Raw genomic sequence first — 23,866 nt, forward strand, 5'->3', positions numbered from 1 at the left:
TTCAGAAACTTAAGGCTTTATTTGCAGACTCCACACTGCCTTATCTTCTAGGTTGTGACCTTGGAGAAAGCCCCTTCTTCCTTCAGGCTCCAATTTGTAGCTCCTCCCCCTCCTCTTGCTGGGCCTTGTCTTTCACTTCCTGCCCCACTCCTGGCCTAGCCAGTTTGGGCAGTGCCTAGGGAGCACTGAGACCCAGTTCTTCCCAGGGACCAGCCCTACCCTCCCTGGCCTTGGGGGTTGAGGACAGCCCAGGTGGCAGCCTTGCTCCTCAACTGCCCCACTTCTCTGCTCTCCTTCTTTCTCTTCTTCCTTCCAAGCCTAGCCCTCTCGTCTGCCTCCTCCTCCCCAGCCTGCCTCCAGTCCCAAGGCTCCAAGCCTTTACTTTCGGATCCCTCTCAATCTCTCACTGACCTCTGTCTTACCCAATCCATCCTAAACTTCTCTCCGATTCAGGGCCGGATGCCTTCCAGCCCTCCAAGATGCCCAGCTGTTCCCCAGGTTCTTCCTCACCCCTGTGCCAAGGAGCAGGTGGGGACCACCAGGAGTGGTCCTAATTCAGCCAGATTGACCTGAGGGCCCATGATAAGAAACTGGGTATTGGATCCCAAACTGCTTGGAGGCAGCTGACACTGTTAGGATCATCCCATGAAAATCAAAGTACTGGGATTTCTCTGTACTTGACAAATCAAAGTCAGAGAAATCCACAGAAATCCAAGTCAGAGCCTTCCCTCCTCCAGGCCCTAGGCTCACCCTGGCACATAAGAGTGGTCAGTTGGAGAATGTGTTACCACAGTGTTCAGATGGGAACTGAGTCCCATGGAGGTGACCTGGCCCTGCCAGCAGGTCCCTCAAAGGTCCCGTGCCCCAGGTTCTAGAAGTCTGTGGCCATTGGCCTACTGATCATTTTGCTGCTACAGCTCTTCAAACAAAGCAGAAGAACTTCTTCCAGCGGCAGCGGGAGAGGGTGCGCACACCTTTGGCGTTCAGTTTCTTCTCCAGCCGGGCTTTGTGCTCAATGGCACTGAGAATGGCCAAGTCAAACACCTCCTTCAAGTTCTTCTGCGTCAAGGCAGAGCACTCCAGGTAGCAGCAGGCCCGGATCTTCTCGGCCAGGCCCTGAGCCTGGGGTTGAGGCACGGGGCCTTTCCGGCCTCCCTGGTCCAGCTGAATCAGTACATTGACATCGTCCCTCAGGTCGGCCTGGGTGCCCACCAGCAGCACGGGCGCCTGGGGGTTGTGAGTGCGGATCTCTGGCAGCCATTTCTCTGTGATGTTTTGGAAGGAGCTGGGCTGCACCACGCTGAAGCAGGCCAGGAAGACATCCGTGTCCGGGTAGCAGAGGGAGCGAAGGCGATCAAAGTCTTCCTGGGATGGAAAGGCCAGGCCATTAGTAGGCTTATTCCCTGCCCCTGGACGCGGGAATCCGCTTGTCACCTGAGGTTGGAGACTGAGACTCGTAACTAAGGGCCCAAGGCCTTCTCCATTCCTGATGGATCTGGGGTCCTCCCAGCCTCCAGCCCACCTCACCCCAGACCAGCAGAGGCCGCTCCCGAGTCTTCTCACCTGTCCCGCTGTGTCCCAGAGCTCAATGCGCACCGGGGCTCCGTCAACCAGGACTTGCACTGCAGAGGAGGGGCAGCGGAAAGTCTGTTAGAGCGTTCTGGATCCCAACAGGCCTCACCAGCGCCACCTCGGGGCCTGCTCCCGTCAGCCTCCCTGGCGGTTTCCGTGCACTCGCGCCTCGGCGCCAGCCCCAGCCCCCGGTTCACAACCCGACCTCCGGCCACGCGGCCGCCGGGGCCGTTTAACTTACCGGAGAAAGTGTCCAGCGCTGTGGGCCGGTAGCGCGCGGGGTACCCATTGCAGGTGTAGCTGACGATGAGGCTGCTCTTGCCCACGGCGCCGTCGCCCACCAGCACGCACTTGATGCCCAGCTCTGGGGACGCGCTGCCCCGCCGTGACGGAGGGGTCGGGGCCCGGAGCGGGGACGACTCGGCCTCGCTTAGCTCCCGCGGGGGCATGGCCCGCTCCGGGGACAGCCGGGGACCAGGCTCCGCTGTTCTCGGTGAAGCAGGGTCCGTAGGTTACCTCTGACTGAATCTGCCGAGACCCGGCTCAACCGCCAGCAGCTACCCGCGGGTATATGTGGGGGGCCCCGCCTACCTCATCTACATATCCAGTGCGGCCTCGGGCCCCGCCCACCCTCCAGGCCTCCTCCAGGACCTCCCTCTGCAGCGCACCGCAAGAGGTCACGCAATGTCTCACACCCGGACGAAGAGAGGCAGGCCAAAAACTGACCCTCGGAGAATCACACAGGTACGAGGACAAAGACTCGCCCAAATGAGGCAGATCTAGGTATCTTGGCAGAGAAAGATATCCAGGATTTATTGTTAGGAGGAAGAAGCAAATTGCAGAACACATAATGCAGCATGTTCAAATTATATCTTTGTTCAAATTAAAACAAAAAAACTAGACATATGTTTGTAAGAGAAAAAAAGTCTGGATAATAATTTTACTAATTAATGAATTAATTTTTTTAAATATAGAGATCATGAAGAGGCAAAAGATAAACTCAGGCGTGAACTCAGCAGGCAGGAATGTAACGACCCCCTTCCACCAAGAGCTTCCTCTAGACTCAGCCTGAAGGCAGGCTTTAAACACCTTCACTCTACTCCTCTAAAGGAACTCAGGGTGCTGGAGAAGCTAGCTGGGGAGTATCTTCAAGGACAGTCCTCCAATTGAATATTTTCTAAATCCCCAAAGTTCCTAATATTATCTTCATCATCATCATCATCAAAAGCACATAGTAATTACCTATTTGCTGATGCTGTTCTGGGCCGCCCACTGTCCTTGCCTTAGAAGGAGTTTACAGACAGAGACATGATATCCCAGGTAGCACTAAGAAGGTCACCAAGAGAGCAAGTGAAAAATAGCCTGATGCTAATTTCATCTCTTTATTGCAGCCATACCAAGTGACACCAGGCCCAGAATCTTTTCTCTGAATTCCAAGCCTGTACAAAGATCTCAGCCTACACAAAGATCATTGAAAACACCTCATTCATGAGTTGAAGGGAGAGTGTTGGGAGGTGGATAGGGCAGTGAATATGAAAGAAAAGAGATAATCCAATTTCTCAAACAGTTGGTAGTATAAAAATCGCTAAGTCAAAATCTCTAAATCTCTTGAAAAAAGTCTCAGGACCCCTGGTTTTTATTTATTTTTCTTTTTTTCCACCACTGTTGGTCAAAAGTTGAGGACAACTAGAACATTGCTGATTTAACCATTTAAAGCTTGACTGTGGGGAAATGTTAGGATCCCTAGTATCCACTTCTGCATCCCAATGTCTACATCCTACATTCCCTATGTCCGAGTGTCTGGGGATGCGAATAACCCCTAATTATAGCCCCCAATGACTTCTCAGACATATCCACATAAGTTTATTCATCTAGCAAGTGAAAGAAGCCTCAAAGTGTTGTCTTGCCATTGTATCACCCAGGAGGTCTAAAAGCTATTCTTTTTACTCTCCTGGAAAGGGAGGCAAGAATGGGGATTTGAAAAGACCTAGACATCAAGAGACGTGTCCCAGTATTCCTAGTTCTTCAGCTCATTAGCTGTGTGATTCCTGAGAAATCACTTGCTCCATCTCAGCTATAAAATGCCAGGTGAAGCATATTTATTTCTTAAAGTCCTTCTGGTGCTAGCAATCTGTTATTCAGGGAACCTGGGGAAGTTGCCTCAGCTCAGGGGTCTGGGAGAAAGTTAACACACACACACATACACACCCAACACAACACAACACATACACACGCTCTTCTTCACAGCACTATTGTCCTTTTACCCAAGCTTTAATAGTTTTATTGTAGCTGAAATTTAAGGGTAATCCTGTTTAGTTCTTTCTGCAGGTAGAAGGGGTATAAATAATACACAAATACACAAATGGGGGGAGGTATCAGCTGGCTATGGTTAAAGCCCTAACTTGGCCTGCAACAGGGCATTCTTCACTGGCCCCTTGGGTGGGGACACTTTCTAACCTAGGTCACTCTGTAGGAGCTGGTTTAGGGACAGTCTTGTCAGCAAGAGGGGGAGGGAGGAGACAACCTGGGGAGCTGGTGAGTCATCTATTTCTCAGCTAAGGGCTTGTAATTCTGGCTGCTGCTGCTTGGGAGAGTCCCCTTGCCAGGGTGGCTTGAGTCTTATTCCTGCCCACCTGATGGATTGTCTGTCCCAACTTCCAGTCAGATGCACATTTGCTAAGACTAAAACGTCACATTGACTTTCTCCTTGGGGAAATGATTGATTTTAGGATTGGAATAGGAAATATACAAGATGAGCCTGGAACATTTTGTAGCACAGAAATTAAGGAAGTGCTAAACAAACAAAACAACAGGAAGGTGGAGATAAGTTAGAGGACACAGGGGCCAACTGAAAGAGCTTCCAAAAGCCAAATCTGGGACAATTGGAGTGACAAAATAAACCAGTAGGGCTTCCCTGGTGGCGCAGTGGTTGAGAATCCGCCTGCCGATGCAGGGGACACGGGTTCGTGCCCTGGTCCGGGAAGATCCCACATGCCGCGGAGCGGCTGGACCCGTGAGCCATGGCCGCTGAGCCTGCGCGTCCGGAGCCTGTGCTCCGCAACGGGAGAGGCCACGACAGTGAGAGGCCCGCGTACCACAAAAAATAATAATAATAAATAAATAAATAAATAAATAAATAAATAAACCAGTACTGGATTATAACCCCAAGTATAAAATAAAAAGCTGCAAGTCTATTCTGATATAAATGATTGAATACATAAATAAATGGGGGATAATAGCCAAATCTCCTGTGAAGAATTCCAAATAATGTATGTAGATACTCCACCCTGAAGGAGGAGTGTAAACGAGCACTCTTGTGGGCTGTGCATAGTGATTTCCTTGCAAAGAGGACAGTCTGAAAGGGTGGGGAAATAAATAACTTTACAGTGGAGAATCCTGACAAACACTCCCTCAAGCAGGTGATCAAGATTAAGATCAACATTGATAAGTCAAGTTGATAGTATGAACCCTTGATGTGATGTGATGAGAATGACATTTTACCTCTGAAGAACTCCAGCCTAATCATGAGAAAAACATCGGAAAAGTTCCAACTGAGAGACATTCTACACAATGCTGGCCCAGTACTCCTCAAAACTGTCAAGATCATCAAAAACAAGGAAAGTCTGAAAAACTGCCACAGCCAAGAGGAGCCTAAGGAGACATGACAATTAAATGTAATGTGGTATCCTGGGTGGGATCTTGGAAGAAAAAGAGGACATTAGGTAAAAACCAAGGAATTCTGAATAAAATATGAACTTTAGTTAATAATACTATACCAATGCTGGTTCATTAATTGTGACAAACGTATACCATACAATGTAAGATATTTATAATGGGGGAAACTCGGTGTGAGATACAGGGAAACCCTGTGCTATCTTGTCAATTTTTCTGTAAATCTAAACTGTTCCAAAATAAAGTATACTAAAAAACAGAAAAACTGAGCCTCCCTGGTGATGCAGTGGTTAAAAATCCACCTGCTAATGCAGGAGACACGGGTTCGAGCCCTGGTCTAGGAAGATCCCACATGCTGCAGAGCAACTAAGCCTGTGCACCACAGCTACTGAGCCTGTGCTCTGGAGCCAGTGAGCCACAACTACTGAGCCCCTGTGCCACAACTACTGAAGCCCACGTGCCTGGAGCCTGTGGTCTGCAACAAGAGAAGCCACCGCAATGAGAAGCCCGCGCACCACAACAAAGAGTAGCCCCACTTGCTGCAACTAGAGAAAGCCCGCGCGCAGCAACAAAGACCCAACACAGCCAAAAATAAATGATAAATAAATTTTAAAAATTAAAAAAAAAACTAATAAAGAAAAGTATGGTACTGGAACAAAAACAGACACATTGATCAATGGAACAGAGTATATAGAGCCCAGAAATAAACCCTTGCTTATACAATCAATCTACAACAAAGGAGGCAAGAATATACAATGGGGAAAAGACAAGCTTTTCCAAAATGCTGTTGGGAACACTTTCTCACACCATATACAAAATATACTCACAATGGATTAAGACTTAAATATAAGACCTAAACCATAAAACTCCTAGAAGAAAACATGGGCAGTATGCTCTTTGACATAGGTCTTAGTAATATTTTTTTGGATCTGTCTCCTGGAAAGGGAAACAAAAGCAAAAATAAACAAATGGGACTACATCGAACTAAAAAGCTTTTTCACATTGAGAGAAACTATCCACAAAACAAAAAGACAGCCTATTGAATGGGAGAAGATATTTGCAAACAATATATTCGATAAGGGGTTAATATCCAAAATATACAAAGAACTCATACAATTCAACGAAGAAAAAAACCAAAACAAAACAACCCAATTAAAAAATGGGCAGAGTACCTGAATAGACATTTTTCTGAAGAAGACACATGGACGGCCAACAGGCACAAGAAAAGATGCTCAACATCACTCATCATAAGGAAGATACAAATTAAAAGCACAATTGTCAGAATGGCTATCATCAAAAAGACAACAAATAACAAATGTTGGTGAGAATGTGGAGAAAAGAGAACACTTGTGAATTATCAGTTGGATTATAAATTGATGCAGCCACTATGGAAAACAGTATGGAGGTTCCCCCCCAAATTAAAAAAAAACTACCATATGATCCAGCAATTTCACTTCTGGGTATTTACCTGAAGAAAACAAAAACAATAATTCAAAAAGATATATGCACTCCAATGTTCATTGCAGCATTATTTACAGTAGCCAAGATATGGAAACCACCTAAGTGTCCATTGATAGATGAATGGATAAAGATATGGTATATATGTACAAAGGAATATTACTCAGCCATAAAAAGTGAAACCTCGCCATTTGTCACAACATGGATGGATCTACAGGGTATTATGCTAAGTGAAATAAGTCAGACAGAGAAAGACGAATGCTGTATGACCTCACTTATATGTAGAATCTAAAAAACAAAACAAAACGAAATAGGGACTTCCCTGGTAGTCCAGTGGCTAAGACTCCACACTCCCAATGCAGGGGGCCTGAGTTCAATCCCTGGTCAGGGAACTAGATCCCACATGCCGCAGCTAAGACCCAGTGCAGCCAAATAAATAAATATTTTTAAAAATAACAAAAAAAAAAATAACAAGAGAGTCATAATTAAAGAGAACAAACAGGTGGATGCCAGAAGGGAGGAGGGTGGCAGGGAGTGAAATGCTGAGGGGATTAAGAGGTACAAACCTCCAGTTATAAAATAAATAAGCCATGAGGATGTAATATACAGCATAACGAATATGGTCAATAATATTGGAATAACTGTGTGGCAACAGACGGTTACTAGAATTATGGTGATCATTTCCTAACATATGCAAATGTCAAATCACTATGTAGTACATCTGAAACTGATGTAATATTGTATGTCAGCTGTATCAAAAAAACCCAAAAACCTAAGCCCTAAGTTAAAAAAAATTAGCTAGCTTGGGGAGAGTATAAGATTAATAAAATAGTTTTAATTAGCAGAAAAACAAAACAAAACAAAAACAAAACTAAAACGTGGTCCTGCCGTTGAATCACGGCAGTCATAACATTTTGTTTCCAAAGTGTCCAACACAAGGTGTATGGAGCTTTAGACTTGTAAAAGTGCTTTAGTTTGCCCTATCTCACATGATACCCAAGTGCAATTGCTGGGGTGTGTGAGGGGTGTTGGGGGGAGTATACAGGGGCCCAGAGAAGTTAGGGGACTAGCCTCAAGATCAAAGAAGCTAGTAAGTGGCAGACAGTCTCAGAACCAGCAATCCACAGGTTTACACTCAGGTATGGTCAAATTCTTAGGCATTTTTGTTAAGCCCATATCTTATTTAAAATTACTGCATACATTGGAATACCTACAGCAAAACCTCAACTCAATAAGAATAAATGAAAAGAAATATACCCGTACCTCACCATCGTGATTTTCCTATTGCTGAAAAAGGGGTTAACGAAAAAGAAAGAGTTTATTCAAAAAGTTCAACGCACAGGCTCTTTGTGAGTGAAATGCACCTCATGTAGTCTTTTTCTATTTCTTCTGCATACTCTACTCCAAAGCCTCCGAATCAGGCCTGCTACTCAGAAGGAGCCAGAGACTCAATGGGCAGGTCAGAAAGCTTTGAAATAAAAAGAGGATGCACGAAAAAGAATTTTATATCTAACACTTAATTTCTTTGTCCACCATACTTCAATAAACCTGGGAAGAACACTACTTATTTACCAACATACTGATGATAATATAATAATTAGACTGCACACTCACCAAGCTTTCCAGTTAATTAATTGGGATTTTCTCTATTCGGTGTACTTGTGTCCTGGGAGAGAGTTGGCGGCAAAGTCAGCGGCCTGGGCTGAGTCAGACTCCTGGTGCTGGGAACAGGATCTTGCTAGCCAGCCCTCCAGCCCCTCCATGCCATCTGTCTCTAGGATCAGGCTGCCTCTGGGGCTTCGGCCCTGCCCTCCCCACTCCCCAACATCCAGCCTTACTTAGCCTTTGCTTCTCCCTGTCTTTCTCTTCACCCTGTCTCCATCTACCTGATCCCAACTGCTACTGCCCCCCTCAGACAACTCTTTCCTGCCCAGACTTTGCACTCAAGCCTTGGCCAGTATTGTTTTCTTTTTCTTTTCTTTTTTTTAACTGCCTTCAGGAGTTGCCAGCTAAAAACTTTCATGTAAAAGAACTCCCCTCTCCTTTCATTAACAGAGTTCCCCTTCTAACTTCCTTATTTCTGATCACGTAGCACAATTCTCTCAAGCTAATGAATTGGAAGGAGTTGGAGCCGAACAGTCTCCAAACCTCCCAATGCACTTGGACTCCCTCCTCTCCCTCCTCCTCTGTCCTCAGTCCTTTTCGTGAAGTACTTGACGCCCCTCTTCCTTTTGGCATCCCTTGCCCAAAGAACCACCTCCTGCCTGCCTCCCTGGCTTTGTTTTGCTCATTTCTAGTGCGCTCAATCTTCCTAAGACAAGTTTATTCTGTCACCCTCCCACTAAAAAACCTATTGTGAATCCCTGTTTGCCATCAGATAGACTGTACAAGTCCCTGCTGGCATCCCACAGCCTCTAATTACAGTACACCCCCAGGATGGGATAAATAGCCACCGAAGTAATCCTTAAGAGAACTTCCAATGATGTAGAAAATGTTAAAAATAATGTTAAATGATACAGAATTATATAAACAGTTTGAGCCCAAGTATTTTTTTTAAGTGTACAGTTAGAATAAAAGAGAGTCCTATATGAAGGACATAGACCAAAATGTGGAGAGTCATTGCCATTGGGTGGGAAGCCTGATATATAATGAACACTAAACACATGTTAGCAATTAATATTATGTTGCTTTATTGTCATTTTCTCTCCTTTTTCTATAATGAACATGTTATTTTACACCAAAAACAGTTACTGGGCTTTCCTGGTGGCGCAGTGGTTAAGAATCCACCTGCCAATGCAGGGGAAACGGGTTTGATCCCTGGTCCGGGAAGATTCCACATGCCACGAAGCAACTAAGCCCGTGCGCCACAACTACTGAGCCTGCGCTCTAGAGCCCGTGAACAACAACTACTGAAGCCCGTGCGCCTAGAGCCCATGCTCCGCAACAAGAGAACCCACCGGAATGGGAAGCCCGCGCACCGCAACGAAGAGTAGTCCCTGCTCACCGCAACGATAGAGAAAGCCCGTGCACAGCAATGAAGACCCAACACAGCCAAAAATAAATAACTTTTTAAAAGTTACTGAAATTAAAAAATATATTTGTCGTATATTTAGAAAAAAAGAAGAAAAGCACCAACATGTCAGTGACTACCTCTGAATGGCAGAATTATGAAGTTTGTTCTCATTCATTCCTTCATTCCATGAGGTTCTTTTTGAACCCACTGTGGGGCAGGCACTGTGGAAAGTGCTGAGTGTACGTGGATGAACAAAACAGGCCTCATCTCTTCCCCCACCTTGCTCTACCCTACATTAACCTCCCTTCTCTAAACTCATTGTCTGTTTCTCTCACTTTGAGAACATTATGTGTTTCCTGTGTGCATATCATATACTTCAGGCAGCTGGGAACAGGGAAGGTCTCATATAACTTCTGGCTCTTACTGCCCCAGTCCAGTGGCATCCCATTTAGGAGGAGCTTATTAACTCTTTGTGGAATGAATAAATGAATGGTGAGGCATGATTTGCCACATGATAAAGAGACTGATAAGCAGGCAGCCCCACCTTCCCTGATGTCACAAGCACTTGTCCAAATGGCCAAGCCCTGGGTTCAGTCAAATCCTCAGTTACTTCTCCTCAAAGACTGGCTCCACTGGCCCAAAGCCTCCTCTTGAATAGAAGTTGGGGCCTGAGACCACCGAGGTCCACTCAGCTCCCTGGGGTTAACAATACAGTATGTGTTTTCCTTTGATGATGAGGATGATCATTATGAACATTAGCAACTTTACAAAAAGAGGACCCAATAAACAAGCATTCAATTAACAATGATATCCAAATTCTCTTCTTGGCATTGCTTATATAAATTTGCATTTTACATAGTTTTAATCAGGGATGATATTTACATTGTTTAAAAACTGGTATGGCTGCAGAGAGATGCTAGTCCTTGTGCTGGAGCAGCTTTTTAGAAGATCTTTAGTGTGCCTGATATTAACCCTTTAGTGGCTGGCTCCTGGGGAAGAGTGATGGGGAGGGCCACACTGAGGGAAGTGGATTTTTTTTATTTTTTGGCCACATCGTTGCGGCACATGAGCTCTAGAGCACATGAACTTAGCTGCATCATGCATGTGGGATCTTCGTTCCCCGACCAGGGATCGAACCTGCGTCCCCTGCCTTGGAAGGCAGATTCTTAACCACTGGAGCACCAGGGAAGTCCTGGAAGTGGATATTTTAACAACTGGTGTGGCCACATCGGTATGTACCTGCTGAACTTCATCAGTCTGGTTGGGTTTGGAGTGAGTGTGAACCAAGCAAAGAGGGCTTGGAAACAGCCTGAAGAAACAGCAAGAATCAGGCGCAGAAGGGAAAGAGTCTGGAACTAAAACTAGCTCAGCCTGGCCAAGGAAGAGAGTGGTGAGAAATGAGCTGGAGAGGGAGGCAGGAGCCCAATACAGGTCACATCACAGCTTTTCTTTTCCTTCGGGGTTATTTCACTGGGGAACAGCTAGCCTAGGGTGACCAGGACTAGGGGGTATCCTGGGACACAGAACTTTCAGTGCTAAACCCAGGAGGGCTGGTCTCCCTAACTAGATCTCTTTTTCCTCCTGTTAGTAGGTCCAGCCTCCTCTTCAGAAAGACCAGAGCAGTTGAAACTAGAAACAGAGCAGGATTTTCCAAACCAACGTGAAATCACCTTTCACTATTTTTTGTAAAAGTGCTGATAGAAAGGTACTGGGTTTTGTTCACATTTAAGTTTGTATAAAGCTAGTATTTCTCAATCAATTTCCTTTCCCTGCCTTTATTGCAAATTATGCTTTTGTTAACAAGAGACAAGATAGCTTGATGGTTAAGAGCGTGGGCTCTAGGCCGAAGCACCTGGGTTGGTATCCGGGTTGTGTCCCTTAATAACCGTTGTCTTTTCTGGAACTCAGTTTCCTTGTCTGTAAAATGGATTGATTAAAATAGTACCTGCTTCATAGAATGTTGTGAGGATTAAATGAATTATGGAGAATGCTCAGAATAGTGCCGGTACAGAGAGAATGCTCTGCAGGGGTGCACTAGTGTTATAATTATCTTCCTCTGGGACAGGGCAAGTTTTTTCAGATGAAGTCATAGCTCCACCTGAGACTGAACAACACAAATTTATCAGATAAGGTAGACTTGGAATTTTTTCTTCTGTGACCCAGATAGGGAACACAAAAAGTCATCATTCTAATACACTGGTATTGTTATTATATTTATAGGTGAGGAAACTGAGTCTCCATTGAAGTTAAGTGACTTGCCCAAGGCCTCACGGCTAAGACAGAGCCAGGATCGCAGAACCCCGTCTGTTGCTCCACCATCACCCCCTTTTCAGTCCTCCTCTTAAGAATGGTGGGCTACGGGGACTTCCCTGGTGGTCCAGCGGGTAAGACTCTGTGCTCCCAATGCAGGGGGCCCAGGTTTCATCCCTGGTCGGGGAACTAGATCCTGCATGCATGCCACAACTAAGAGTTCACATGCTGCGAAGAAGATCAAGTGTGCCACAACTAAGACCCAGCACAGCCTAAATAAATAAATAAATAAATCTTAGAAAAAAAAGAGTCATGGGCTACACCATCAACGGACATGGTTTAGGAAGACATGATATATGTATACACACACATGCACGCGCGCACACACACACACACACACACACAAATGGAATATTACTCAGCCATAAAATAGAATGAAATATTGCCATTTGCAGCAGCAAATGGATGGACCTAGAGAATATTATACTTGGTGAAGTAAGTCAGACAAAGACAAATATTATTATGAAATCACTTATATGTAGAATCTAAAAAATAGTACAAATGAATCTATATACAAAACAGAAACAGACTTATGGACATAGAAAACAAACTTACAGTTACCAAAAGCGAAGGGGGGGAGGGATAAATTATGAGTATGGGATTAGCAGATACAAACTACTACACATAAAATAGATAGGCAACAAGGATTTACTGTATAGCACAGGGAAATATATTCAATATCTTCTAATAACCTATAATGGAAAGTAATCTGAAGAAAAAACATATATAACTGAATCACTTTGCTGTACACCTGAAACTAACCCAATATTGTAAACCAACTATACTTCAATTTTTAAAAATATATTAAAAAAAATAATTATGTGCTACAAAGCACGTTATCTATTGTTTTATTTTCTTTTGTCTTATAAACTCTAATATCCATTCTGACATTTGGGCAGAGATCTTTTGATTTTTTTAATTTTAATTTTAATTTTTTAATTTTTAATTTTATTTTATTTTTTTGTGGTACTCGGGCCTCTCACTGCTGTGGCCTCTCCCATTGCGGAGCACAGGCTCCAGACGCACAGGCTCAGTGGCCATGGTTCACGGGCCCAGCTACTCCGCAGCATGTGGGATCCTCCCAGACCGGGGCACGAATCTGTGTCCCCTGCATTGGCAGGCGGATTCTCAAGCACTGCGCCACCAGGGAAGCCCTAATTTTTATTTATTTATTTATTTATTTATTTATTTTTTAATTTTTATTTTTTTTTCGGTACGCGGGCCTCTCACTGCTGTGGCCTCTCCCTTTGCGAAGCACAGGCTCCGGACACGCAGGCTCAGCGGCTATGGCCCACGGGCCCAGCCGCTCCGCGGCATGTGGGATCCTCCCAGACCGGGGCACGAACCCGCGTCCCCTGCATCGGCAGGCGGACTCCCAACCACTGCGCCACCAGGGAAGCCCCCTAATTTTTATTTTTTAAAAAATTATTTATTTATCTGTCTATTTTGGTTGCACCAGGTCTTAGTTGTGGCATGCGGGATCTTTAGTTGCGGCATGCAGACTCTCTTAGGTGCAGCATACATGTGGGATCTAGCTCCCCAACCAGGGATCGAACCCGGAACCCCTGCATTGGAAGCGCAGAGTCTTACCCACTGGACCACCAGGGAAGTCCCATGGGCAGAAATCTTTTTAAAATTTGATATCGCAATCAACTCTATTGAGATAACATTTACATCTAAAATGCACCCATTTTTTTTTCTTTTTTTTTTTTCTTGTTATTACTTTTGTTTTTTGACAAACCCTTGTGTCGAGGGCTGACTTTCAATAGATCGCAGCGAGGGAGCTGCTCTGCTACGTACGAAAACCTGACCCAGAAGCAGGTCGTCTACGAATGGTTTAGCACCAGGTTCCCCATGAACGTGCGGTGCGTGACGGTAAAATGCACCCATTTTAAGTGTATAATTTACTGAGGTTTGACCAAAGTATCCACCTACATAATCAACACGACCACAATCAATATACATTTCCATCTCCCCTAAAAAGTTCCTTCTTGCTCCTTTCTAGTCAATCCTCCACCCCCATGCCAGGTCCTAGGCAAACACTGATCAGCTTTCTGTTACTAAGGTTTAGTTTTTGCCTGTTTTAGAATTTCAAATAAACAGAAACATGCTCTGTGTACTCTCTTATGTCTTACTTCTTACACTCGGCCCGTTTTTGAGTTTCATTCATGCTTTTGTATGTAAGGCTAGTTTGTTCTTTTTTATTGCTGAATAGCATTCCATTGTATGGATGTACCACTATTTGTTTATTCCTTCTCTTTTTTTTTTTTTTTGCGGTATGTGGGCCTCTCGCTGTTCGGGTCTCTCGCTGTTCTGGCCTCTCCTGCCACGGAACACAGGCTCTGGACGCACAGGCTCAGTGGCCATGGCTCATGGGCCCAGCTGCTCCGTGGCATGTGGGATCCTCCCAGACTGGGGCATGAACCCGTGTTCCCTGCATCAGCAGGCAGACTCTCAACCACTGCGCCACCAGGGAAGCCCCTGTTTATTCTCTTATTGGCAGACATTAAAAAAAATAAATTTATTTATTTTTTGGCTGCGTTGGGTCTTCGTTGCTGTGCGTGGGCTTCTCATTGCAGTGGCTTCTCTTGTTGCAGGACATGGCTTCTAGGCACGAGGGCTTCAGTAGTTGTGGCGCACAGGCTTAGTTGCTCTGCGGCATGTGGGATCTTCCCGGACCAGGGATCAAACCCATGTCCCCTGCATTGGCAGGAGAATTCTTCTTCTTATTTTTTTTTTGCGTTATGCGGGCCTCTCACCGTTGTGGGCTCTCCCGTTGCGGAGCACAGGCTCCGGACGTGCAGGCTCAGCGGCCATGGCTCATGGGCCCAGCCGCTCAGCAGCACGTGGGATCTTCCCGGACCGGGGCACGAACCCGTGTCCCCTGCATCGGCAGGCAGATTCTCAACCACTGAGCCACCAGGGAAGCCCGGCAGGAGGATTCTTAACCACTGCACCACCAGGGAAGTCCCTCTTATTGAAAGACATTTGAGTTGTTTCCAGTTTGGGGCTATTATTAATAAAGCTGCTATAGACATTCGTGTCCAAATCTTCGTGTGGACATATGTTTTCTTTCTCTCAGGTAAATACCCAGGTATGGAACTGCTGGGTCATAAAGTCAGTGCACGTTAAGTGGCTGTGAGTGGTCACACCATTTTATATTCCCACCAGCAATGGGTTCCAGTTGCTTCACAGCCTCACAACACTACATATTGGTGGTCTTTTTGAACAGTTTGGATTTTACTGTTGTTGTTGTGTTGTTACTCTTGTTCTTAATGTAAAAATCTCATTACTTTTAAAAGTTTGAAAGCAGTTTCTGCAAGAGGCCACGTGGATGAGTACAGAGGCAAGTTTTATTCAGACATATGCAGTGTGACGGCATGATGTAAATGCACATTAACATGTCAAGTCATGCATTAACTCAGCAGGCACTCCCCAAGTACTTACAGTGTGTCAGGTCTTATGATCTAAAAGGTTGGAGGCAGGATGAGGGCTGGTTGTTAGATTTTATTGGGTTTCACATAATCAGAGAAGGCTTCCTGGCTGAGGCATATTTTGAAATGTATCCTAGACTAAGGGTTAGGTAAGGAGCATAGAAACTGGCTTGGAGGCAGTGCCCTGAAAACCATTATTCCCTGGGCGCTGTCCCCAAGTGTCTCTCAATGGACTGTGAGAAGGGTTTGGCTTTCAGAGAACTACAGACTGTTAGAGATGGTCTAGTTCTACCCTCACCGTTTACAACTGAGGAAATGAGAGGAGTTCAGAGGGGCCGGGTGACTCGTTCAGCAGCATCCAGCAGAGTTAGCTTCCATATCCTGAGAAGAAGGGGGTCTGGAGAAACAGCCCAGGAGGGTGGTGGTGGGGAGGGCAACGGTCAGCCTGGGAGGGGTTCCTGGAGAGGTGGTGCTGGTCCAAAGCATGCATCCCACCAAGACTCCAAGACTCCCTAAAAGTATATAAAACTGTAGGTACTGACAACTAAAACTGTTCATCTTAAGACCACATAGCTAGTTTGTTGTAGAGGGAAAACTAACACACTATTGTAAAACAATTATACTCCAATAAAGATGTTAAAAAAAATAAAATAAAATAAAATGCAAAAAAAAAAAAAAAAAAAAAAAAAAAGACCACATAGCTGCAGAGAACGCCACTTGTAGCATACTGTGAATAGTAACGCTTAAATAAAACTATGACCTCATTCTTTTACATATACACATTGAAATCTAGAATACCAAAGGATGGGCTTCCCTGGTGGCGCAGTCTTTGAGAGTCCGCCTGCTGATGCAGAGAACACGGGTTTGTGCCCCGGTCCAGGAAGATCCCGCATGCTGCGGAGCCGCTGGGCCCATGAGCCGTGGCCGCTGAATCTGCGCGTCTGGAGCCTGTGCTCCGCAACGGGAGAGGCCACAACAGTGAGAGGCCCGTATACCACAAAAAAAATAAAAATAAAAAATAAAATACCAAAGGAGTTTGATATTCTAACACATCCATTTAAAATAATGTGAATAAGCTCTACTTTAACAGTTGGAAAGTTTATGTTATTTATTTTCTCTTTCAGTGCTCCCAATCTTACTGTAACGTACGTTAAGATTGAAAGTTTTATTGGTACCTTATCCTAATTGGGTGTAATTAGCATATACATTTTTTAACATTATAATGTTATATATCTGGTGACTTTGAGGCTCTAAGTCTTAACATTGTTTTCTTTTGAATTAATTATTATAATTATTCAACTCATCAAAACATAAATATATTACACATTTTGATATAGTTACACATAAAAAGTAAAATTATACAAGAAATACATTTTTTGATGAGATGCATCAGGCTTTTTTGGTTTTGTTTTCAATCAGTTTATGCATTCATGGATAGAATGCTTGAATGCAACAAAGTTCAGCATCAATTCTCTTACCTTTTTGTTTTATTTCGTTTAATGTAAGTGCAGAGAGACCTTGTTCACATACATCTTTAGACAGGAATGGAAGGAGGTTTGGTATAGCAATGTTACTTGATTATTTGACTCCCTTCCAAATTATATGCCAAAAATGTTAGCAATTATTTTTAATGATGTTTTATTTATTTATTTATTTTGGCTGTGTTGGGTCTTCGTTGCTGTGCGCAGGGCTTTCTCTAGTTGTGGCTAACGGGCGCTACTCTTCATTGTGGTGTGTGGGCTTCTTGTTGCGGTGGCTTCTCTTGTTACAGAGCACCGGCTCTAGGTGCGCTGGCTTCAGTAGTTGTGGCTTGAGGGCTCTAGAGCGCAGGCTCAGTAGTTGTGGTACACGGGCTTAGTTGCTCCACAGCTTGTGGGATCTTCCCAGACCAGGGCTTGAACCCGTGTCCCCTGCATTGGCAGGCGGATTCTTAACCACTGTATCACCAGGGAAGTCCCTGTTAGCAATTTTTTTTCAGTTAGCTAAAGCTTGATTAGGTCCTCAAATGGTATTCGAATTAGCGAATTAGAAACCATTCAATACTTTCTTGTCACCTGGTCTTTATTCTCTTTGTGGGAACACCAACAATAATTCCAGTGGTCTCTTTGCTGGGCTCCTGGCAGATTTTTATGCCCTGAAGCAATGTACCATGGGGTGGGGTGGTTTCCATTTCACCATCCTGGTGGGTGAGTGGTGCACTTTTCTTCTGAAGAGTTAGGAGCAGGGGAGGTAGAAGGGGATATGACCTCGCTCCCAGGGGCCTTCTCCTGCTGGTCACTTTTGGCCCAGGGACACTCTGGACACTTATTCCCTTACAACTATTTGGTGTGCTCTCCTTGGGACCTGTGAACCCCACTGTGAGGACAGCTGACCTGAGGATGCCTTCATTTCCCATGGCCCGTGAGCCATGGCCGCTGAGCCTGCGCGTCCGGAGCCTGTGCTCCGCAACGGGAGAGGCCACAGCAGTGAGAGGCCCGCGTACCGCAAAAAAAAAAAAATTAAATTTATAAACAAATTCATAAATCTCCCACACAGAAGAATTCCAAATGATTTGTACTTCACCCTCAAGTGAGCATAAATCTCCACTCCTTAAGTCTTGTCTGTGCATAGTAACTTCCTTCCAAAGAGTACAGTCTGGAAAGGAGGGGAAGAGTAACTTCACAGTGGAGAAACCTGACAAACCTCAGTCAGGGGATCAAGGTCAACATCAACAGTGATAAGTCATGTTGATGATATGTACCCTTGATATGATGTGATGATAATGGTACTTTACCTCTCAAAACCCCACAACCCCAGTCTAATCACGAAAAAAAGATATCAGACAAATTCCAATAGAGAGCATCCTACCTACCCAGTGTTCCTCAAAATTGTCAAGGTCACCTAAAACAAGGAAAGTCTGAAAAACTGCCACAGTCAAGAAGAGCCTAAGGAGACATGATGACTAAATACAAAGTCATATCCTGGATGGGATACTGGAACAGAAAGAAGATATTAAGTAAAAACTAAGGAAATCTGATTAAAGTATGGACTTTAGTTAAAAATAATGTATCAACTTTGGTTCACGAATTTTAACAAATGTACCATACTAATGGAAGATGTTTATAAGGGAAACGATGTGAAGTTTATGGAAACTCCATTATCTTCTCACTTTTTCTATAAATGTAAAACCGTTCTAAAAAAAGAAAATCTCAACAACGACAACAACAAAATCTCTTTTAAAAAAACTAATTACTGGGCTTCCCTGGTGGCACAGTGGTTAAGAATCCACCTGCCAATGCAGGGGACACGGGTTCGAGCCCTGGTTCGGGAGGATCCCACATGCCGTGGAGTAACTAAGCCCGTGTGCCACAACTACTGAGGCTGCGCTCTAGAGCCTGTGCTCCACAACAAGAGAAGCCACTGCAATGAGAAGACCATGCACCGTAACAAAGTGTATCCCTCTATCGCCACAACTAGAGGAAGCCCCTGCATAGCAACGAAGACCTAACGCAACCAGAAATAAATTAAAACAAACAAACAACTACTTTGCAGCAACATGGATGGACCTAGAGATTATCATACTAAGTGAAGTAAATCAGAGAAAGACAAGTATCATATGATACCAGTTATATGTGGAATCTAAAAAGATGATACAAATGAACTTACTTACAAAACAGAAACAGAGTCACAGGCATAGAAAACAAATTTATGGTTACCAAAGGGGAAATGTAGGGGGGAGGGAAAAATTAGGAATTTGGGATTAACATATACACACTACTATGTATTAAATAGATAAACAACAAGGACCTACTATATAGCACAGGGAACTCTACTCAATACATGGGAAAAGAATCTGAGAAAAAAATATGTATAACTGAATCACTTTGCTGTACACCTGAAACTAACACAACATTGTAAACTGACTATACTTCAATTAAAAAAAAAATCAGATCTACTATCAGCCTAAGGCTTCCTAGTCAGAAACAGTGTCAGACACTCTGAAGTAGAATAAAGAATGTAGACTATTTTTGGGGAATTCCCTGGTGGTCCAGTGATTAGGACTCCAGGGGCACAGGTTCAATCCTTGGTCAGAGAACTAACATCCCACAGGCCGCAGGGCCAAAAAAAAGGAATGTAGACTGTTTTTCAATGAAAAGAAAAAACAAACGAATTACTCTCTTAAGTCAATTAAATCATTTCTTTTGGTCCAAGTCTTCATTCAGTCAACAATTACTACTATAGTTAACTTGTATTGAGCGACTTGCATAGTATCCTATAATACAGTGCTACAAGTTAGATTTTTCTCCTTTTACAGATTAGAAACTGCAGCATGAGAAAGCTCATTCATGCAGTTGTTTAATAAACAATTAGTTAGTGAATTCCTCACAGGTGCTGGGTCTCTTGGCGTAAATACCTGCAGGTGCCTCAAGTGCAACCATCCAGACTGAGCTCAAGCATGTGACCTCTGCTCCACCCCCACCCCACCCCCAGCTCCTCCTCCTCCCAAACTTGTTACTGCACCATCTGCCAGGTGTCTCAAGAGCAGTCCTGCACTGGCCTCCTCCCTGGCCTCCCTCCTCCCAGTGTTTAACTTGACACTGAGCTCAGTGGCCCTTCCTCAGAAATGTCTCCTCAGAGCTCATCCTCTCTGATGTGGACTCCACCCAAGACTCCACCCATCTTTCCAGAACCCACATCAGATGGTTTCATCCCCAGCCAAAACCTTCTGATGGCCATTCAATAGCTTTCACAATGTGGCTACAACCGGTACCATTTCTCCCACTGCCCTACTCCCAATGCTCCAGCTCCCCCCACACCCACCTGCAACATCACACTATTTGCAGGTCTTTGCTCTTGGTTTTCTTGAGACCTGCTTAATGTTTTCCCTTTTTTACCCTTGGAAATCATACATGCACTTCAAGTCTTAACTCAAATTCATCAGCTTTCATACACCAGTCTTCTCCCTCCCTGGCCCAGCAGTCAGCCCTTACCTGTCTCATGGCAACTACTACTTGGGTTTTGAGGGGTCAGAGCTGGTGGATCTGTATCTCCAGCTGTGAGTTCCCTAAGGCATCTCTGTATTCTAGTGCTCAGGAATGTTTGAGTTATTCCCCTCAGTCAGTTTGTTATGTAAAAGCAAAATGCCCGTGCTTCATAATTAGGTGCCAGTAGAGATCTATGCAAGGAAAGCCATGGCAGTTATGAGGGAGAAGTTGTGGTCCGGAGAGCCTTCATGGAGAAGGTGGACTTGAGAGTCCACTGTCAGATTAAAGCCACATTTAGAGTTTATCGAGCACGTGCTCTATGTTGGATTGTGCTATCACAAGGAGCTTTCACCTAGATCACCTCATTTACTCTTCAACACAGACTTACTAGGTATCATTATATCTATTTCCGTAGATGAGGAGACCAAAGCTAAGAGCATCAAATGCACATAGTGTCACAGCTACTGAGTGACTGGGCAGGAATAAGAAGGCTGGTCTCTGACTCTTACTCCAAAGTCCAGCCTAACATTAAAGAATGAGTATGTGGGGGGAAAACTGCTGTAATCAACTCAACAGAGAGTACGTACTGAATCTGTAGCAAGCAAGCCCCACTTAGGCCCCACCCCATACATCCCAGAGAGCAGTGGAACCAAGAGGGAGACTCTGGGGACAGTGAGGAGGTGGCTGGAAGGATGCTATGTCCCTGAGACACCCCTCCTATGCTAACCACTCCATGCAGGGGGGACACTTTCTCTGCACAGTCCAGACCTGAGGATCCAGTTGTATGCCCCTTCCCTCAGCTTGTACTGGCATCATGGAGAGTGTGGTGGTAAACCCTTCAGCATCTGCTTGGATTTGAATATTGCCTCCTGGCTTCCCCACTTCCTGGCCACATGACCCTGGACAAATTGCTCCACCATGTTGAATTTCAGTTTCCGGTTTCATAATGTGGGGAAAAGAGCAGTGCCTATTTCACAGCATTAGTGTGAAGGTAAGATGAAATAACAATGAATATTAGGAACTTAGTGTGGTGCTTGGCAAATCGTCGGTAACTCAGAAAAGGTATTTCTGGTTATTTGACCTCTGTCTGGACCTATTTGTATTTCCCTAAATGCAGCCGGCAGGTGATCTGGGGTGGGGTGGAGCTTAACGCGCGCAAGCAGCTCCCAAGCTGGGATCACTATTCCCAGGGCGGAAACCTCCCTACCTCCCAGCTCGGGCACCCTCCCTCTTCGGACCTAGCCTGCCTCGAAGGGCCCCTGGCGGTACAGCCGCGTCGTGGCCACAGGTTTCGCGCGGGGGAAGCCAACCTGGGAGCAGCGAGAAGTTATGTTGGACCGCGAACCAGGCCGGGGCCACTGCAGGCCCAGAGCCTTCGGTGAGGGCTGGTGAGGGTCCAGTCCTCTGCGCCTATCAGGAAAGTTCGGCAAGAGAAGCATAACCACACATGTACGGTGCACACCTGAACGCTTTTGAGAATACAGGAGGCGCGCTTAGTCATTACTCTCGGGCTACCGGTTAAAGCCAGGACACTGGTGACCCTGGCCTAGAACCTTCACTTTAGCAAGGCAGCAAGGCCCATGGGCCCCAGAAGGGAACAGACTCCGTCTGGGTCGCCTAGGCCGGTGGAAGAGGGAAACTCAACGGCAGTTGCACCCAAACACTCGCTGTTCCGCCGCTCTGGATTCCCCACCCACCTCCAACATCTCTTGTCTCTCGTTCATGCCAGGCTTTTCAGGCATTTCTTACCTGCTCCTGCGTGCTCCCACAGCGCTGTGGCCATGTTCCTGGGTACACGTCACAAGCATGGCTTCCTGCTGGCCAAGCCACCAGCTCTGCCACTTTCTGGAACTGGTGGGCCCCTAGATGTGGGAGAAAAGAGGCCAGTGTCTTGTGAAGGTAGGATTAACATGGCGATTAGACTGAAGAACAGGAGGTTCTCTTGGGGACCTAGGGCAACGGGCTGTTTGTTTACTTATTAAAAAATTTATTTATTTTTTTAAATTTTTGGCAGCACTGGGTCTTCGTTGCTGTGCACGGGCTTTCTCTAGTTGCAGCAAGTGGGGGCTACTCTTCCTTGCAGTATGCGGGCTTCTTATTGTGGTGGCTTCCCTTGCTGAAGAGCAAGGGCTCTAGAGCGCAGGCTCAGTAGTTGTGGCGCATGGTCTTAGTTGCTCCGTGGCATGTATGATCTTGCCGGACCAGGGATCGAACCTGTGTCCTCTGCGTTGGCAGGCAGATTCTTAACAACGGCGCTACCAGGGAAGTCCCCAACAGGCTGTTTTAAAAGGTGGGAGTGGGAGCTGGACAGAGAGGATGAGGAGTCTTCTGAGGGAGAGAAGCCTGGGCCTAAAAGGTGCTGGGGACCCGCTCCTTGTCTGGGGCTGGATTGTGCTGGGCGGGTGGGGGAAGGGGGTTTGAGAAAGCTGGGATTGCCTCCTGGTGTCAAAGCCTGGAACTGCAGCAGGGTCCAGAAGGGAGGGGCTTGTGTTCAGCGGGGCCCACCCACCACCCAGCTCGTCTACAGCTCGGACATGTGCAACGCTCCCCCACCCGACTCCCCTCGAGAGCGGGATAGGCCTTGCCCAGCTCCCCCCCCAACCACCACCCCAGCCCCGCCCTCCCGCCGCAGTCCTCACCGCACCTCCCAGGGGCCGGCCTCGCGACGTTCCTGCGGGAGCAAACGTGGGCTTCTGAGAACCCGGAAGTTACGTTATAGGCGCGCGTCCCCGGGGCGGGAGTCAGCTGAGCTGCTCGGGCGAGGTTGGGATCACCTGAGATCGGCTAGGGGGAGCCGGTGATCTCGTGGGGCCGGGAGTTGGGTGCAGTACTGCGCCAGATTCAAGGGGGAGAGCTCCCCGGTCTTCTCGCTCTATAAGGCGAGAGTGAGAAGATTCTCAGGATTTTGAAGAGGAGTCGGCGGCGGCGGCGGATTGCCAGGATCTGTCAGATCCCTGTAGAGACTGGGGAGTCGCAGCTTCCAATCCGGGGAGACGGGGATCCCTGGGGGGAGCCCTGTTGTAAATCCCTGGGCCCAAGACGGAGGACCCACAGGCCGGGCACCATGGCGTCTATCCTGGATGAATACGAGGACTCCCTCTCCCGCTCGGCCGTCTTGCAGTCCGGCTGCCCCAGCGTCGGCATCCCCCACTCGGGTAAGGGAAGTGGGGGCGCCGCTGCACCTCTTAGCTCTCCTGGCATCTGCAAGAGAGGAGCGGAGGGGGTGGCTCCAGGAGCTCGGGTTCATCTCCTGGCCGTGCAGTCTGGGTCTAGGCCCTTGATTCTCCTCAGGCTCTCATGGCCCCCAGCTGGTGGATGGTCGAAGATTGAAAGAGCAGCAAGAGCAGCCGCGTGATCTAGGCCCTGCCACTAGAGTCCTTCTAAGAGGGAACTGGGACTCAGATAAGGAAGTGTCTTGCTTAGAGGGCCGCAGTTGGGAAAAC

General features: G+C 46.1%; 2 protein-coding genes across 6 annotated transcripts in view; one reads left to right on the forward strand and one right to left on the reverse strand.

Annotated features, from left to right (window-relative positions):
- RHOV (ras homolog family member V) lies at positions 1 to 23,624 on the reverse strand. 3 transcript variants are annotated; one of them, XM_067028995.1, is made up of 5 exons: positions 23,068 to 23,624; positions 22,173 to 22,285; positions 1,814 to 2,056; positions 1,564 to 1,622; positions 1 to 1,365 (listed from the first exon to the last, which is right to left on the reverse strand). In XM_067028995.1, the coding sequence occupies exons 2-5, from the start codon at positions 22,204 to 22,206 to the stop codon at positions 922 to 924; spliced, it is 780 nt and encodes a 259-aa protein (XP_066885096.1). In that variant the 5' UTR covers positions 22,207 to 22,285; positions 23,068 to 23,624; the 3' UTR covers positions 1 to 921. The 3 variants fall into 3 exon arrangements, with proteins under 3 accessions (XP_066885096.1, XP_066885097.1, XP_066885098.1); XM_067028996.1 differs by lacking the exon at positions 23,068 to 23,624 and adding an exon at positions 22,638 to 22,899; XM_067028997.1 differs by lacking the exons at positions 22,173 to 22,285; positions 23,068 to 23,624 and adding an exon at positions 2,164 to 2,225.
- VPS18 (VPS18 core subunit of CORVET and HOPS complexes) overlaps positions 23,054 to 23,866 on the forward strand; it is an 8,388-nt gene continuing 7,575 nt past the window's right edge. Inside the window, exon 1 of one of the 3 annotated variants that reach the window (XM_059058007.2) lies at positions 23,054 to 23,578. In XM_059058007.2, the coding sequence (XP_058913990.1) occupies positions 23,488 to 23,578 (91 nt within the window). In that variant the 5' untranslated portion in view covers positions 23,054 to 23,487. The remainder of the gene's footprint in view (positions 23,579 to 23,866) is intronic. The other 2 variants (XM_059058009.2, XM_067028989.1) reach the window with 2 other exon arrangements.

The sequence above is a fragment of the Kogia breviceps genome, chromosome 3 (assembly GCF_026419965.1).
Source record: "Kogia breviceps isolate mKogBre1 chromosome 3, mKogBre1 haplotype 1, whole genome shotgun sequence".
NCBI classification, from domain to species: Eukaryota; Metazoa; Chordata; class Mammalia; order Artiodactyla; family Physeteridae; genus Kogia; species Kogia breviceps.